The sequence below is a fragment of the Sphaerodactylus townsendi genome, linkage group LG06 (assembly GCF_021028975.2).
Source record: "Sphaerodactylus townsendi isolate TG3544 linkage group LG06, MPM_Stown_v2.3, whole genome shotgun sequence".
NCBI lineage: Eukaryota > Metazoa > Chordata > Lepidosauria > Squamata > Sphaerodactylidae > Sphaerodactylus > Sphaerodactylus townsendi.
The window spans coordinates 11,139,869-11,157,001 of record NC_059430.1 but is presented as its reverse complement, the minus strand read 5'-3'; the positions used below and the strand labels follow the sequence as shown (position 1 = coordinate 11,157,001).

The window sequence follows — 17,133 nt, the reverse complement described above, 5'->3', positions numbered from 1 at the left end:
CCCTTTGAGTCTCCTTACAGGAGAGAAAGGGGAGACATAAATCCAAACTCTTTTTCTTCTTCCTCTCCCCACAACAAACACCCTGTGAGGTGGGAGGGGCTGAGAGTGCTCCATAGAACTGTGACTGGCCCAAGGTCACCCAGCTGGCGTGTGTTGGAGTGCACAAGCTATTCTGGTTCCCCAGATAAGCCTCCAGAGCTCAAATGGTAGCTCAAGGGGAACCCAGATTAGAATGCACCTGCTCTTAACCACTATGCCACTGCTGCGGTATTTGGATGTTTTATTGTGTTTTTAGGAGCAGAAGTGGCATAGTAGGTTAAGAGCAGGTGCATTCTAATCTGGAGGAAAGGGGTTTGATTCTCCGCTCTGCCGCCTGAGCTGTGGAGGCTTATCTGGGGAATTCAGATTAGACTGCGCACTCCCACCCCTGCCAGCTGGGTGACCTTGGGCTAGTCACAGTTCTTTGGAGCTCTCTCAGCCCCACCTACCTCACAGGGTGTTTGTTGTGAGGGGGGAAGTGTTACCAGCAGGAAAATAGGAAAAATATTTTCCTGAGCCTGCCACCGAACTGCACTGGCTAAGGATCAGAGCAAGGAGACCAGTGTTGTCCAAAAGCCTCCATAAGGTTCACAGAGAACGCATATGTATGTTTGTAACAATGCTATATGGTTTCCCTCTTGTTTATGCCTTTCTAGGATGTATTAAAAGCCCCTTTTAAGTTGAATTTGTGATGTGCCTGCAGTTTAGGATGTTAGTTTAGTTAGGCTCTTCAGTTAGTTTAAGGTTTTGTTATTGTTAGATTTAAGAAAGCCATGCCAATAAGTATCTGTAAAGTCTTGCCCATAAGTATAAGTACATGTGTTTATCCTTTAAGGTTTCCCTAACGTTTAAGTTTAGAAATGTTATTTTTGAAATTTGTGTCTGATGTAGCAGTGCTATGCCCAGAAAGGTTGATATTAAGGGACAAGGAAACTAGTCCTGGAATTCAGTTTGGACCAACACCCAGGTAATCCCATCTTCACCAACAAAAGGGCCTTTTGACTAACAAAGGATGTCACCCTGTTTTGCTATTGGACTGTTTGAAGTTTTACTCTCAGGATCCAGAAGCTCATTGGACTATTGAAGTTTCCAATTCTAGGATCTCAAGACCCATTGGACTATTGAAGTTTCCACTTCTAGGATCTCAAGATTCATTGGCAGCCTTTTCTTTTGGGACTTAATCCCATCAGCAAAAAACAAAAGACTGTCTTCCTCCTCTTTGTTTTAAATTGTCTGTATTATGTGGCAGGGGACTGCCCCCCTTCCTCCTCTGATCAGGTGAAAAACTGTATAGAAAGGGCTGTGTTTCGTTCTGTACTGGGCAGTCTGGCCTGGAAAGAGCTTGAAATCACAATAAAGAACCTCTGCTCTGAAGGCAGCCTGCCTCTGCATCCGCTCACTGCTGCCAAAGCTGAAATCACTCTGAAATCACTATTGCTCATTGCTGACAAAGCTGAAATCACTCTGAAATCACTTTCTAGTTACCCCTGGCTGTGGGTAACAGAAGGGCAAGGAGATTGTCAGCCCCTTTGAGTCTCCTGCAGGAGAGAAAGGGGGGATAGAAATCCAAACTCCTCCTCCTCCTCCTCCTCCTCTCTTCTTCTTCTTCTTCTTCTTCTTCTTCTTCTTCTTCTTCTTCTTCATCATGGGGGATGGAGAGAGGGTTACAGAAGAAACGTCTGATGCACGCGAGCGATGGAAGCGCGAGAGGGGAGGCCCCATTCTGGAAAGGGGCGGGGCAGTTGAGGCTGCGACCGTTGGAAAGTGGCGGTTGGCGCCGTTGGAGCGCGGCGGTTGGCGCGAGGGTTGAGTTGGAATGGTGCGACGATGAGGCTCCGGCCGCGGAGGGTCGTGCTGGCCTTACTCGTCCTCCTCGGAGCCCCGAGCGACCAAAATTATTTCCAGCCCCTGCCGGGGGCCTATCCCAGCATCAACAACAAGACCTTCGCCAAGCAATGCGTGGACGCCCACAACAAGCACCGGGCCGCAGTCAAACCCTCAGCGTCCAACATGCTCTACATGGTGCGCTCCAGAGGATGGGGCGGGACTGGGAGACCTCGGGCAAAGGGGAGGAGGCCAATTTTGCTGGGGGTGGGGGATCCCGACTGCCTTTAAGAGCAAGTGTGAATGGGCTCCATGGTCAATTCAGTTCTGTAGCAGGAAGATTCCGGATAGGGCACAGGTGTCAAACTCTCGGCCCTCCAGATGTGATGGACTACAGTTCAGCATCATGCTGGCAGGGGATGATGGGAACTGTAGTCCATAACATCTAGAGGGCCACGAGCTTGACACCTATAGAAGAAGAAGAGAAGAGTTTGGATTTATATCCCCCCTTTCTCTCCTGCAGGAGACTCAAAGGGGCTGACAATCTCCTTGCCCTTCCCCTCTCACAACAAACACCCTGTGAGGTGGGTGGGGCTGAGAGAGCTCCGAGAAGCTGTGACTAGCCCAAGGTCACCCAGCTGGCGTGTGTGGGAGTGCACAGGCTAATCTGAATTCCCCAGATAAGCCTCCACAGCTCAGGCAGCAGAGCGGAGAATCAAACCCGGTTCCTCCAGATTAGATATACGAGCTCTTAACCTCCTACGCCACTGCTGGATAGGGGGTAAGAAGGCGTGCCATATTGAGCCTTCATCGCGTTGTTGATCCATTTCTTTTGTGGTGGAGGTAGGGCTGCCATCTCCAGCTCCTGGTGTTTTAAGGATGCAGTTTCGGGAGAGGAGCGAAGTGAGGTCGCAGGTGTGCGATGCCATAGCGCATAGGTGTCAAACTCGCGGACCTCCAGATGTTATGGACTACAGTTCCCATCATCCCCTGCCAGCATGATGCTGGCAGGGGATAATGGGAGCTGTAGTCCATAACATCTGGAGGGGTGCGAATTTGACACCTGTGCGAGAGGCTGCCCTCTGAAGGTGTCATTTCCTCCAGGGAAACAATTCCGTGGTCTGGAGATCATTTATGATTCCAGGAAAACTCCAGGACCCGCCTGGAAGTTGGTAACCTTAGTAGAGAAGCCATTGTCATCCTTTGTTCCTCTCCAGCGATGGCACACAGCTCTAGCGCTGGTGCTCTTTTTGTGTATCCCTTTTGTTTTATTTCTTGAGTTTATTTCAACTGCAATCCTATACTCGGGGCTCATATTTCAAAATACATATTTTTAACGATGTCTTGTTCTTTGCTGTGTCATAAATTAACGCCAGCATTAGTATCTATTTTCTTAGAACATTATAATACACTTCTATGAAATACCTCTATTATAAAAAATTGTTCATGATATTTTTTTGTTTAATAGACATGGGATGTAGCATTAGCTAGAACAGCTAGAGCATGGGCAAACAGATGCACTTTTAAGCATAGTCCCTATAGAAAGAGCCATCCTGATTCTTCATTTTGGCTTCTTGGAGAAAATTTGTGGATGTCAAATGCTGTGAGAAGACATTTTGATCCCACTGGTCCCATTGCGTCATGGAACTCAGAAGTTAAATCCTACAAATTCAACAGCCATCAGTGTGAACGTGTGTGTGGTCATTATACTCAGGTAAATATTATTTTTTTTCTGTTCAGATTACCTACATATATTGTAGCAAAACATTAGCAACATGAGATTTGTTGTGAAAATTTGACTGAACATCTACAACTGAGGGCCAGACTATTCATAATGGTGGGAATCCACAGTTGAATGTCAGTAGTCGCTTATAAATAGATGTGTAGAAGAAAACATAGGCTCATTCTGCACATGCAGAATAATGCACTTTCAAACTGCTTTCAATGCTCTTTGAAGCTGTGCAGAATAGCAAAATCTACTTGCAAACAGTTGTGAAAGTGGTTTGAAAATGCATTATTTTGCATGTGCGGAAGGGGCCATAGTGTAAATGGAGAAATGGGATTTAGCTCTTCTTCCCCATGCTGTTTTCCTCAGTAAAAATTTGCGGTACTTGAGACTACTTTAAGCTTCAAGAGGGGGAAAAGGCAGAACTCTGCACTTTGATTACAATTAGATACATAGACAATGCATATGATAATACATTACTGTATTAAATATTACAAAGTTTCACTTGGTCTCCAATACTAGCCCTGTTGCAATAGTATGGGACTGTTTCTGTTCACGTAACACACATTCTTTAATACAAAATCTGAAGTATTTATTTATTTTCAACTCCCCCCTCCACTTTTTCTCTGATAGAAAAAAATTAAGAGATATGTGGTAGGAGCATAAGATGCAACTATTTGTAGCATGTGTGTCTTTAGTACTGTACAAAACTAAGATCTTTAAACTGTGAAACGTCACTAGTGTATCAAATTGTACAATTTTTATAAGTTAAATATGATTAATGTAATGTTCAATGTATTGTCGAAGGCTTTCACGGCCGGAATCACTTGGGTGCTGTGTGGTTTCCGGGCTGTATGGCCGTGTTCTAGCAGCATTCTCTCCTGACATTTCGCCTGCATCTGTGGCTGGCATCTTCAGAGGATCCGCCAGCCACAGATGCAGGCGAAATGTCAGGAGAGAATGCTGCTAGAACACGGCCATACAGCCCGGAAACCACACAGCACCCAACTCATGTTGTGTTGTTGCACTAGGATAAATGTAGTCTTATAGAAAGTAAGTTTCAACTTCAGAAAGCAAGTTTTTCCTGAATTCTGAGGGTTTTTTTCCTCATAGCTTTAACATTTTCAATTATTTTACATCTATTTTTCAGCAGACCGGTTCCAAAACAGGCAAGTTGCCTCATATATTAGACATGATTACAAGATTGCTTGCAGAATTTCAGTACTCCCTTGTGTGTCTAGTAAACAATTTGGTGATATTCTCACCCTACAGATAAAGGAAAACACAAAAAAGTATAGTACTGGCTGGATAATCTTAATATACAGAAAAAGGCTAACTATATCAACTGATGCAAAAAGGGCTGTGCATGCTTAATATCTATGCAACGGTGTCTCAACATGCAGTATGAATACAAAGAGCAAATAACACAAAATACATTCTGACACGAATGTTACAAAAAGTCCATCATTCAGATAAACATCCCAGATATATGACCATTTCATGGAACTAATCTACTTCCTCAGCGTAGACTCAATGTTGCCTGCTTTTTTTCTGGGATCACTATCTAACTGTATCTGACATAAAAAGCTAACATGTTGGTATTCTCACCATGACAGAACACAGTAGATAAATTTCCTGCCAGAAATTTTCATTTTAGTGATCTAGTCTGCTTCATGATACAGTTTGTCTTCAAAGAGCAATGGTTGTCTTTATTTCTCTCCATTGAACAGGATCATCTGGCAGCTGTGGATTGTACTGTAGGGATCCTGTGAGAGACCTCAATAACACAGAAAGTTTGTAGGAGCCAGTGCTGAATACAGATTTGGGAGATCTTCCCAGATACTACAGTGTATTTCTACAATGAATCAACTGAATGCATCAATTGATTCTTGTCAGCTGGGTAGTGTAGAGTGTAACTCATCCATCCAAGCTATATATCTTTGACTTGTCACTGAAGGATTTTTAAAAGACTCGCATTAACATGCTCAACTGTTGATTTCAGTCTTTTTAATCATGTGAGGCCCATCTTCAGGATCCTCAAATCCAGAGATTCCTAAAGTGAGTGCCTCAGATCATTCTCAGCATTTATTCATTTATAGGAACTTTTCCTAAGCAACCGGGTCATCTTAAATACTATTAGTGTTCTACTGAGTAATCTTGATCATCCATGCATGGTTAGGGTGGCACTGGCACTATTATAAATTCACTTTATACCATGCTGTTCTAGCAGCATTCTCTCCTGACGTTTAGCATGTAAGTAACAATGTAATTTAGCATGTAAGTAACAATGGAGATAGCAAGGTCAATAGGTGAGGCATCTGAATAGAAGTAGTCTGTCCCTTGTTGCCTTTGATTGTCTGTAGTCATCCTGTGTCTGTGTGGAGCTGATTAGTCACTGTCTTGAACAGAATTTGGCTGCCAGTTTTGAAAAACACTAGAGTCAAGACAGTGACTAATCAAAGTTTATTTTTTCTAATTTTTACATTGAAATAGCCATGGGATGAGCAGAAAAAAAGAGGGAACTCCTGGGAACATTCTTGACGTAACAGCACAGCATGGAGCCTGAAGCTCACACAAAATGGTGGGCACTACAAAAAAAAGATTTCATAATCTGGGGGTGGGAGAAGCGGAAAAACTAAAATGTTGCTTTGTGTCTCTCTCCCTACAAAGTGGTAAGGGCATTTTGTCTTCAGTTTTACTTTTGACGGAATGGTGAGTGGCAGGGGACTGGACAGGTCCTCGTGGAGAATTTCTTTAGAAAAAAGATCTAGGCAATAAAGGCAAATGGATTTTCAATTCAGCTGAGTTCTCTGCATGAAATGGAGTATAGCTCTGTCAGCTATTGGGTATATTTGCTGTTTAGCCTTTTTGCATCTAAATTCCATAAATTTGCCAAGTAGTACATTTTATATGCTCACTATAAGTAATGCATATGTTTCAGAGTGATATGGAAATAAATACTGGATATACTGAAAATTTCCCCCACATTTCCACCACCCCCCCCATGCCTTTTCCCCTCATGGTTACATTTTTATGCAGTCAACATATGAATGAGAAATCTGGTTTGAAATTGTAGGAAAGCTCATTGCTAGCATAGCTTCCATTCTATTCTGTAAAATTAATCTTCCTTTTTCATCAGATTGTTTGGGATGTATCTTATAAAGTTGGCTGCGCTATTGTTTTCTGTCGAAAAACAGATCGATCAAAGAATATTGAAATCTTCGTGTGCAATTATGGTCCAGGGTACTGTAATGTTTGTTTTAAAAAATGTATCATATACATATCCTAATTGATGTTTGTATACTATTAGACTACAGAAATGTGTGCTTCACTTTACTTCTTTCCCCCCAGATGTGTTTCCCCCCTCTGCTGGCCTTAGGGGCCTGTGGAACGAGCGAATGTGTCGGTGTCCAGCCTGGCCACAGGTCTGCGGCTGTGAAATCTGGAAGTGGACCATTGCCACTGAGTTACACTGGCCTCCAAGCAGAAGCCAGCATGGGGGTAGGGGTGTTAGTCCATTCAGGGGGTGGAGCAGACTAGCTGTATTACTGGGCATAGCACAAGGTCAGCAGCCACTTCCTGCCCCCCACCCCCAGTTCTTCCCTTCACCCTGGGAGGGGAAGGTGGGGGTGGTGCAAGTAGAGGCATTGGGAGGGGAAGGTGGGGGGGATGGCAGGGGTACCGTGAGATATGAAGAGTGAGGTCAAGAATACCGTGACATTGAAAAGGCTGGTAAACACTGGGGCGTAGCATCTGAAGATCGTATTTTACAACCCTATATATTTCCATGTAAATAGAATAATTCTATTTATGTTTCATTTGATATCAAGTCTTCAACATAAGACTGTTCAACTACTCCTGCTCAAGGTATTCCATTGTTATCAATGGAGGGGTTGATAAACGAAACACAGTTTGTTGCAACAAAATATTTGTTATGTTTGAAATAATTTTAAATTTAAATCCTAATACATTTTGAACATTTTGGTCTTAGTGGCAATTTTCCAAGGAGACCTTATTTACAAGGAAAGCCATGTAGTGCTTGTCCACACGGAGATACTTGTGAAAAGAAACTTTGCAGTAAGTATAAAATGGAAGAAATTCTTCATTACAAAGATATGTATTTATCACACATATTTCGATCAAGAATATCAATTTCTCCTGAGCAAAGCGCAAAGCTCTTGCTCTCCAATATTCTTTGGGATTATCCCTCAGAAATCTAGCCCTGCTATATACCTGGAACATCTTGTTAATTACAATTGCAGATGGGTCATGACTAGAGCAAGGTGTAACTCTTTTCCGTCAGTACATCTTCAAGGTCGCTTCTCTAATATCCCACAAAATGAGCGTTGCTGTCGTTTCTGTCCTAATACAACTGGATTCACTCTCTCTCTCTACATTCCCTGGCTTCACTCGTCTCAGTACACAAGATGTTCAAGACATGTTTCCTTTTTAGCCCAATCTGTTTTTGTATAATTATTTAGGATTGTTCTGAAAATTATGTCATAGATAGAAGGAAGGGCGAGATCATTTGTGTTGCCATGTACTGTTTGTGGAGACTGTTTCCTAAGATCCTCTCAAATATGGTGCCTTCCAGACAGAAAGGATCTTCTCTCTGAAGGTGTAGACAACATCTAAGTCTTTCAGTTAATATCTTTGTGATTAAATGATATCTGTACTTCAAATAATGATATTCTAAAGCAGCGGATGGTATGCCACGGGTGCCAGAGGTGGCTCTCAGAGCCCTTTCTGTGGGCATGCAGAAAATCCCCCCCCCCCCCCCACACACACACATCTAGGCTGACTTGGGCACGATCCTTTACCTGGGAGTAAGCTCGGTTGCTGGCAATGGGGCTTGCTTCTGAGTAAACCCTCCTAGGGTCGTGATTCACCCATTTGAAGTGTTTCACAGTTGCTTCACCAAGCTTACTCCTGTGTAATATGCGTCTTGGAGCCAACCGTTTTTTCTAAACTAAAACCTCAGTATTCAGGTTAAATTGCTGTGTTGTCACTTTGCGATAAATGTGCGTTTGGGGCACTCGGTCTCGAAAAGGTTCGCCATCACTGTTCTAAAGGAACAAACATAAATAGACACACTCAGAAGTCAGTCTCATTTTATGCAATAGGCCTTGCTCCAAAGAAAATATTCTTAAGATTCTTAAGAATAAACATTAAGATGAACGTTACATTAGCCTCCCCATCTTACCTTAAATTTTCTGCCAACTGCATGTATAACCCACTTATTAACAAGGCACTTCCCACTCTTTTGACCAGAAAAATTGAGAAGGGGCCATTTCCTAGATTTTTTTTGCATAATTGATCCCTGCTAGTGGTTATGATTTTCTGAAGTGTCAACATGAATCTGGTAATGTTATCCTGCATCACTGCAAGTGATGCTCACACATGTTGGGCATTAAAGAGAATAGTCATATTTACCTATGCTTTAGAGGTTCCCTTCCTGGGATCTTAGTACAGTTTTGTTGACCCTAAGCTAGCATGCCAGTTGCTTAACAAATAAACAGTTAAAACATTGATAGGTGATTTCCTCACTGGTGATTAATCCTGGGATAGTCTCACGAAATATCCAGGTTCCCTCGAGATCTCCTCACAGCCCGCCCATCCATCCATCCATCCATCCATCCATCCATCCATCCATCCATCCATCCATCCATCCATCCATCCATCCATCCATCCATCCATCCATCCATCCATCCATCCATCCATCCATCCATCCATCCATCCATCCATCCATCCATCCATCCATCCATCCATCCATCCATCCATCCATCCATCCATCCATCCATCCATCCATCCATCCATCCATCCATCCATCCATCCATCCATCCATCCATCCATCCATCCATCCATCCATCCATCCATCCATCCATCCATCCATCCATCCATCCATCCATCCATCCATCCATCCATCCATCCATCCATCCATCCATCCATCCATCCATCCATCCATCCATCCGATTTAAAAAGCCATGGAAAACAGATCAGTCCCGTTTCTGCCCCCCCCCCCCCCCCGGCTTATTATGGGATTTTCCTGAACCTGCTTGTACAGGCACCTTTTTGAAAAAAACACTCCAATAGGAGCTAATAGGAGATGGGGGCAACACATTTGAGGGTCCATAACTTTGGCCCCCGTGAACCAAACTTCACCAAACTTGGGTGGTATCATCAGGGGAGTCTCCTACTGATACCACCCAGGTTTTGTGAAGTTTGGTCCAGGGGGTCCAAAGCTATGGACTCCCAAGGGGGGTGCCCCATCCCCCATTGTTTCCAGTGGGAGTTAATAGGGGATGGGGGCTATTCATTTGAGGGTCCATAACTTTGGCTTGGGGTTTGTTTAGAAGAAAAACAAAGCTTGAATAAATTGTGTGTGTAAATTGCCGTCAAGTCACAGCTGTCTTATGACAACCCAGTAGGGCTTTCAAGGCAAAAGACTAACAGAGATTTGCTATTGTCTTCCTTTGCTTGACAGCCTTGGTGTTCCTTGCTTGTCTCCCTCTAAGTAGGCCAACCCAGCTTATATAAAAATCTTTCTTCATATGTCGTAATTTACTTTTCTAGGAAATCCTGAACGTGACAAAGTCATACGTATGTATTACAGTTTTCTCTTTTTTTTAGTTTAAATGTTTCCAAAATGCTTGTTTCCAAAATGAATATTTAAGTAAAAAATTCTGTTATGTTTTTCAATAGGCTATACACGATGGTATCCACATTTTGAACACCGGATTATATGTGATGAATCCTGTATTGCTTTAGCCATTTTAAGACCATTATTAATGTTCATAGCATTTGGAATTGTGTACTATTTACAAAAACGTTATCCAAATTTAAGTATAAAACAATAATATATTTAATATGCATATAACACAAAATATTTTCTTTAATATCCATGGTAACTGAAAATTACATTTACATAGGTACTATAAATATAACTATTTTTTCTAAATTTGTTTTGTTAATCGATTTGGTTTATTTCCTTGTTTTCTATTTTGAATGTTATAAAATTGTCAAAAGTTCCATTCCACTAATGTAAATATTTTTAAAACTGAAAAATAAATACTGCTGTATTGCTATGTGTATTTTAATATTTTCTCCTCAAAGTTATGTATGAAAATAGGATATTAAAAGTGACATTGATGATTTGATAGGGTTCACATGTAACAACTGAACTATTGAATATTTGATGAAATAGAATATAAAATCAGAAATAAATATAAATGAAAGTTTGAATTTCATAGCCAACTTTGTGAAATCTGATTGTCATAAAAATCCCCGGCCCAAAAGACGTCCAACTGACATCAACAAGGGCCAGGGCCTTCTCGGTCCTGGCCCTTACCTGGTGGAACAAGCACCCTACAGGATCTAAATGAATTCTGCAGGGCCTTTAATATGGAGCTGTTCCACCAACAGCAGCAGAAGGCCAGTCAGGATGAACCATCATATTATATTTAGGCCTCCCGTGGGTCTGTATGGGGAAGTTGCCATCATAAGAACATAAGAACAAGCCTGCTGGATCAGACCAGAGCCCATCTAGTCCAGCACTCTGCTACTCGCAGTGGCCCACCAGGTGCCTTTGGGAGCTCACCTGCAGGATGTGAAAGCAATGGCCTTCTGCTGCTGTTGTTCGCGAGCACCTGGTCTGTTAAGGCATTTGCAATCTCAGATCAATGAGGGTCAAGATTGGTAGCCATAAATCGACTTCTCCTCCATAAATCTATCCAAGCCCCTTTTAAAGCACAGGTTAGCAGCCATCTCTACCTCTTGTGGCAACACATTCCAAACACCAATCACGCATTGCGTAAAGAAATGTTTCCTTTTATTAGTCCTAATTCTTCCCCCCAGCATTTTCAATGTATGCCTTCTAGTTCTGGTATTGTGAGAAAGAGAGAAAAACTTCTCTCTGTCAACATTTTCTACCCCATGCATAATTTTATAGACTTCAATCATATTCCCCCTCAGACGTCTCCTCTCCAAACTAAAGAGTCCCAAACGCTACAGCCTCTCCTCATAAGGAAGGTGCTCCAGTCCTTCAATCATCCTCATTGGCTTCTCTGCACTTTTTCTATCTCTTTGATATCCTTTTTGAGATGTGGTGACCAGAACTGAACACAGTACTCCAAGTGCGGTCGCACCGCTGCTTTATATAAGGGCATGACAATCTTTGCAGTTTTATTATCAATTCCTTTCCTAATAATTTCCAGCACAGAGTTTGCCTTTTTCATATCTGCCATGCATTTTGTTGATATTCCCATGGAACTATCAACTAAGACGCCCAAATCCCTTTCCTGGTCTGGGACTGATAGCACTGACACCTGTAGTATGTAGTTTGGTTCAAGGGGTCCAAAGTTATGGACCATGAAAGGTGTAGCCCCCATCTCCTATTAGCTCCCATTAGAAACAATAGGGGATGGGGGCACCCCATTTGGGAATTCATAACTTTGGACCCCCTGAACCAAACCTCACTTGGGTGGTATCATCAGGAGAGTCTCCTAAAGATACCCTGAAATTTTGGTGCTGCTAGCCTAAAAACTGTGCCCCCTGCAGGCCAAAAACTGAAAAAACACTTAAAATACAAAAACACACAAACCTGAAATTTTTGCACCCTCCACTGGGGGTGCCCGGGAACATGGGATACCCTATGTCCCCTAGGCAAATATGTCACTGGCGACATACCTCACCACAAACGTCTTCTGGCATTGGATCTGCACCCACCAAAGCATAAACCTTTAGGGACCACAATGGAAGTCAGGACAAGAAATACAGCAAGAGCCATTTTATACTGATCAAATCTATCTTATTAGAAGAAGACAAGTGGAGTCACTGTAAGATGTGCAGTCACTGGACTATCAAACAAAAGTAGATCTCACAGAACATGGCTTGCCTCTGAGACAACCGCTAAGCAGTCCCGCTGCTCAAATGACTGACTTGTAAGAAGAAAAGAGACCCATCCGCCATAGTTCTTCGCCTGCCTAGGCATGCGAGGGAGACAGTGCTATCTGGATATCGGGCAGCAGGCTACAGCTAGTGATGATGTCTATCTTGTCAGCCAAACCTTGCAAATCCTCCAAGACAAGACGGATGCTATGCGAGGCATTGATGATGCCATTTTGTGAGTCACTGAGCTGCACGGTCATGGCTCCGATCTCTTTGATGGCTGTCTGGTACACCTGCTTGACAGTGCTGTTGACATCATAGTACAGGCGGGCATTGCTCTCAATCAGCTTCTGCTGCAGCAGGGTGCTGTAGCGGCCCCGGTGTTTGATGCGGAGGGCCGGCTTCTCCTCCACAGCCACGGGGGACCCTGGATCTTCATTTCTGTAAACGATCAAAGGAGGCAAGTCTGGACTGATAAACTGAGGCTCCGGTTTCGGTCCCCCAGGGCTTGCATCTTCCTCATCATCAGTTTCAGAGGCCTCCCCCAGGACTTTAACATTGGAAAAGCTGGGAACTGAGGCAGGAGGTACAGAGGAGAGAAAGGCCTCTTCCTCCGAATCGGTCTCTGATGCTTCCCCCTCAACCACAATGTTGCCCCTCGGAGCAGCCATCTTTATATCAGGTGTGTGTGCCCAGATGCTCAAGAAGACTCACAAAGCAGGGGATTAGTCGTCTCTTGATGTTAATCGCCACTGTCAGCCTACAAAAGAAAAGGGAGGTTGAAGTTCCATCCTTTGGGATCCTTGAGAGCAGCAGTGGCGTAGTGGTTAAGAGCGGGTGCACTCTAATCTGGAGGAACCGGGTTTGATTCCCTGCTTGAGCTGTGGAGGCCTATCTGGGGAATTCAGATTAGCCTGTGCACTCCAACACACGCCAGCTGGGTGACCTTGGGCTAGTCACAGTTCTTCTGAGCTCTCTCAGCCCCACCTACCTCACAGGCAGTGGTGGGATTCAGCAGGTTCGCACCACTTCGGCAGAACTGGTTGTTAAAATGGTGCTTGTAAACAACCAGCTGTTAAATTATTTGAATCCCACCACTGCTCACAGGGTGTTTGTTGTGGTGGCGGTGGGGGGGGGGGGATTGTCTTTGAGTATCCTTACAGGAGAGAAAGGGGGGTGGGTATAAATCCAAATTCTCTTCTCTCCTTATACCCTTATTACTATTGCTAAATTTGGTGCCAATGCATTTGACTGGAGAGAAAGATAAGGTCAAGGCCGATGGTGCAGAATAAGATGTATGTAATTACTCAGGCTGATTCCGCATGGGCCAAAAACAGCAGTGTGAAAATGATGTGAAAATGGTGTAAAAGGGTTTAAAATGGTGTAAAAGGGTTTATACTGTTTTCACACCGTTTTCACACTGCTGTTTTTGGCCCATGCGGAATCAGCCCCAGTTAAAATCCCCAAAGTCCCGATGTGTTTCACCAAGAGGCTTCTTCAAGGGAGTCTGGTAGCATTGCAGAGTATAAGATCACTGGTCTTGTATTATTTTTGGAGAACCACTACAAGACTACTTCCTGATGAGATGCTTAGGGAATTTCAACTGAGGGCTAAAACACTTTTATTTTGCATCACTGCCATAGGTCTTATTTATTATCTCCTGTGACGAGTGTGGCCCTTTTATTTCATTAAGGAGTCCCCACTGCGCTACAACGGCCTTGGATGTCCCAGTGTTTTTTTAGCTGGCCTGAGAGCCACAGGAACAGGACAGTGCGGCTATGGGTGTTTTGGGGGCCTCCCAGCCACCCTGATGACCTCTGGAGAGAGGTGGTAGAGCCCTGGGGGGGGGGGTGTCCCACCACCCCAGGAACTGCCAGGTCAATGCCCTGTGACCTTGGGCAGCTCAGGCTTTCTCGGCTGTTCTGGGGGGCATCAGGAGGCAGCTGTGTGACTTGTGGAGCTAGCCAGGGTAACAAAAGCAGTGGCAGGCAGGGGTGGCAAAAGCAACAATTTTGGGTTCTGGATAGGGGAGGGTTCAAAAGGGACTCCTTTTTACAAGGGGCTCCTTTTTACATGCTATTTCCTGCCGCACTGAACAGGGAATAAGAATGGTGTGAAGGTACAGTCATGCAAGCATTTTTCATGCCATGAACGAACCCTGAGGACAGCATCCCTTGGATCAACTGTAGCAAAATAAAGATTTCTGAGCTTGCAGACTTCACTCTTCTACAGCAAACTAGACCAGGCAGAAAAGGAACAGGGAACAGGGACCACAATCAAAGGTTTGCTTTAGATGTAACACCCACCCTTACCCCAAAACAGTTCCTCAAAACCTCCACACTCAGCAACAGTGTAGGCCTGAAACCAGATAACAAAACAATGTGTGTATAAAACATAAATAATATATAGCAATTAAAACAATAAAAATAACCCCTACCCCCACATCAACAGCTGTAGACGGGGGTTTCCAGATAACCAAAAGCCTAGGCGAAGAGGAAGGTCTTTGCCATGCGCCTAATCTGACAAAGGGCAGGCGCATGGGGGATCTCTGGGGGTAGGCTATTCTGATGCCTGAGAGCAATCGCAGAGAAAGCCCCACCCACCTCAGTTCAATGGTTCTATCACCCCCTTCACCTGATGGCTTTTCCAAAAGTATTACATTTCCCCCCCTATACCTGCAAGGTAGCTCTGTGTCTCCTAGCTATAGAGACTGACACGGATTTTAAATGTAGGGCACAGGTGAGAATCTGTGAAGCGCTGAAGATATTGGCATGCCTGCTTTCCTCCACCTTTCCTCATGCAAAACATTCTTCTCCCACTCTTCCACAGATGAACTCCTTCCCATCCCGATGTGCTCTTTATATTCACTAACTGGAATGTGCTGCATAAGTTGGCTACTTAAACTTTTGTTTCCTTTTTATGAGTTCTATACAGGAAAGGCTGCAAGAAGTGAAGACATGCCTTTAAAAAATTGGCAAACAAGGCTTCTAAGACAACACCATGATAAAAAAAAACCTCCCTCCTATTAGCATTGACAAACATACCAAACTCCACCAGCAGCCTGCCAAAGACTACAAGCAGAATAGAATTTATTAAAATTAATTTTGAGCACAGCATTAATTTCCTTGTTTTAATGAACCAAGGAGCATCCAGTTGATCTCAAGTTGCATCGCAGGCAACCAGGACAGCCTTTTCCTATCTAAAGAATTCCACAGTTCACATTTTTAACAGTGTCTGGATTAAATGTCCAAAACCTACACCGTGGAGTTAAACCTTTGCATGCGCTATGACAATATTTCCTTCCCGCCATCTCTCAACTATTTTAGATTTCCCCTTTAATAATCTGAGTGTTTGTGTTTATTGTAGTCAGCGTGGTGGAGGGGTTCAGAGCGGCTAGACCAGCCGGTGCACGAGGACTTGCAAGTCAGCCTGCTGGATTTCGCCTGGTCCCGCTCCAGCGGCAGCCCGAAGGACGCCCTGTTGTAGAACCGGAGGCTCCTCCTCCTCCTCCCGCTCCTGCAACGGCCAGCCTGCGGTCAGAGCGTCCTTACCTGCCCGCCTGCCCGTCTCACGCTGCAGCACCCGAGCGAAACAGCAGCGCCGCCATTTTGTCCGGTCACATGATACCTCTCGGTCACGTGGCCGCAGGGCTCACGCTCTCATATTCTCTCCCCCTCCTTCTGACGATTGGGCGGAAGCGCATGCGCGTTGGTCGCTAAGCAAGACAGGATTCCTGGCGTCGTCTCAGAATAGAATAGAATAGAATCTTTATTGGCCAAGTGTGATTGGACACACAAGGAATTTGTCTCCGGTGCATATGCTCTCAGTGTACATAAAAGAAAAATACATTTGTCAAGAATCATAAGGTACAGCACTTAATGATTGTCATATAGGTCTAGTAAGCAATCAGGAAACAATCAATAGTAATGGAAACATAAAATGTAAAATCATAAAATAAAAATGAAAATGCCAAATGTCAGCACAGGCTACTAGTCATACAGTCATAAGTTAGGAGGAGATGTTAGTGTAGGAAATGATAAGAAAAAAAGTAGTGCAGTAGTGCTATACAATAAATATATAATAAATAGTTCTTGACATTATCGAGGGAATTATTTGTTTAACAGGTGATGGCATTCCGGGAAAAAAACTGTTCTTATGTCTAGTTGTCTTGGTGTGCAGTGCTCTGTAGCGACGTTTAGAGGGTAAGAGGTGAAACAGTTTATGTCCAGGATGCGAGGGGTAAGTAAATATTTTTCACAGCCAGCACGACCCGTGCAGTATACAGGTCCTCAATGGAAGGCAGGTTAGCAGCAATTGTTTTTTCTGCAGTTCTGATTATTCTCTGAAGTCTGTGTCGATCTTGTTGGGTTGCAGAACCAAACCACACAGTTATAGAGGTGCAGATGACAGGATGGGTTTTGTGTGGTTGCTAATAGCCAGGCGGGGTCTGGAATCCTGGAGTAACGACTAATTTCCAGATGGCAGAGTTCAGTTCCATGACAGGGGTCTCCTGCTATTACACCTCCAGGTGACAGAACTCAGTACACCTGGAGAAAATGGCTGCTTGGGCAGGTGTCACCCCCCCCCCCCAAAAAACCCCAAACCTTCCTCCTTCGGCCGCTGCCGCTGCTGGGCACTGGCCCTGGGAGAAAGGTTTA

The 17,133-nt window shown here is 44.0% G+C and overlaps 2 protein-coding genes across 4 annotated transcripts; one reads left to right on the top strand and one right to left on the bottom strand.

Moving 5' to 3' along the window:
• The first annotated feature begins 1,866 nt into the window (after window positions 1-1,866).
• On the top strand, window positions 1,867-10,870 carry LOC125435293 (glioma pathogenesis-related protein 1-like). The gene is made up of 6 exons (XM_048501482.1): window positions 1,867-2,061; window positions 3,332-3,577; window positions 6,729-6,832; window positions 7,581-7,666; window positions 10,163-10,189; window positions 10,292-10,870. The coding sequence occupies exons 1-6, from the start codon at window positions 1,867-1,869 to the stop codon at window positions 10,444-10,446; spliced, it is 813 nt and encodes a 270-aa protein (XP_048357439.1). The 3' UTR covers window positions 10,447-10,870.
• A 1,508-nt stretch (window positions 10,871-12,378) lies between these two features.
• Window positions 12,379-16,164, bottom strand: BLOC1S3 (biogenesis of lysosomal organelles complex 1 subunit 3). 3 transcript variants are annotated; one of them, XM_048500864.1, is made up of 3 exons: window positions 16,027-16,093; window positions 14,788-14,833; window positions 12,379-13,235 (listed from the first exon to the last, which is right to left on the bottom strand). In XM_048500864.1, the coding sequence occupies exon 3, from the start codon at window positions 13,144-13,146 to the stop codon at window positions 12,571-12,573; it is 576 nt and encodes a 191-aa protein (XP_048356821.1). In that variant the 5' UTR covers window positions 13,147-13,235; window positions 14,788-14,833; window positions 16,027-16,093; the 3' UTR covers window positions 12,379-12,570. The 3 variants fall into 3 exon arrangements, with proteins under 3 accessions (XP_048356821.1, XP_048356820.1, XP_048356822.1); XM_048500863.1 differs by lacking the exon at window positions 14,788-14,833 and having other exon boundaries at window positions 16,027-16,164; XM_048500865.1 differs by lacking the exon at window positions 14,788-14,833 and having other exon boundaries at window positions 16,035-16,097.
• Between the last annotated feature and the right edge of the window lie 969 nt (window positions 16,165-17,133).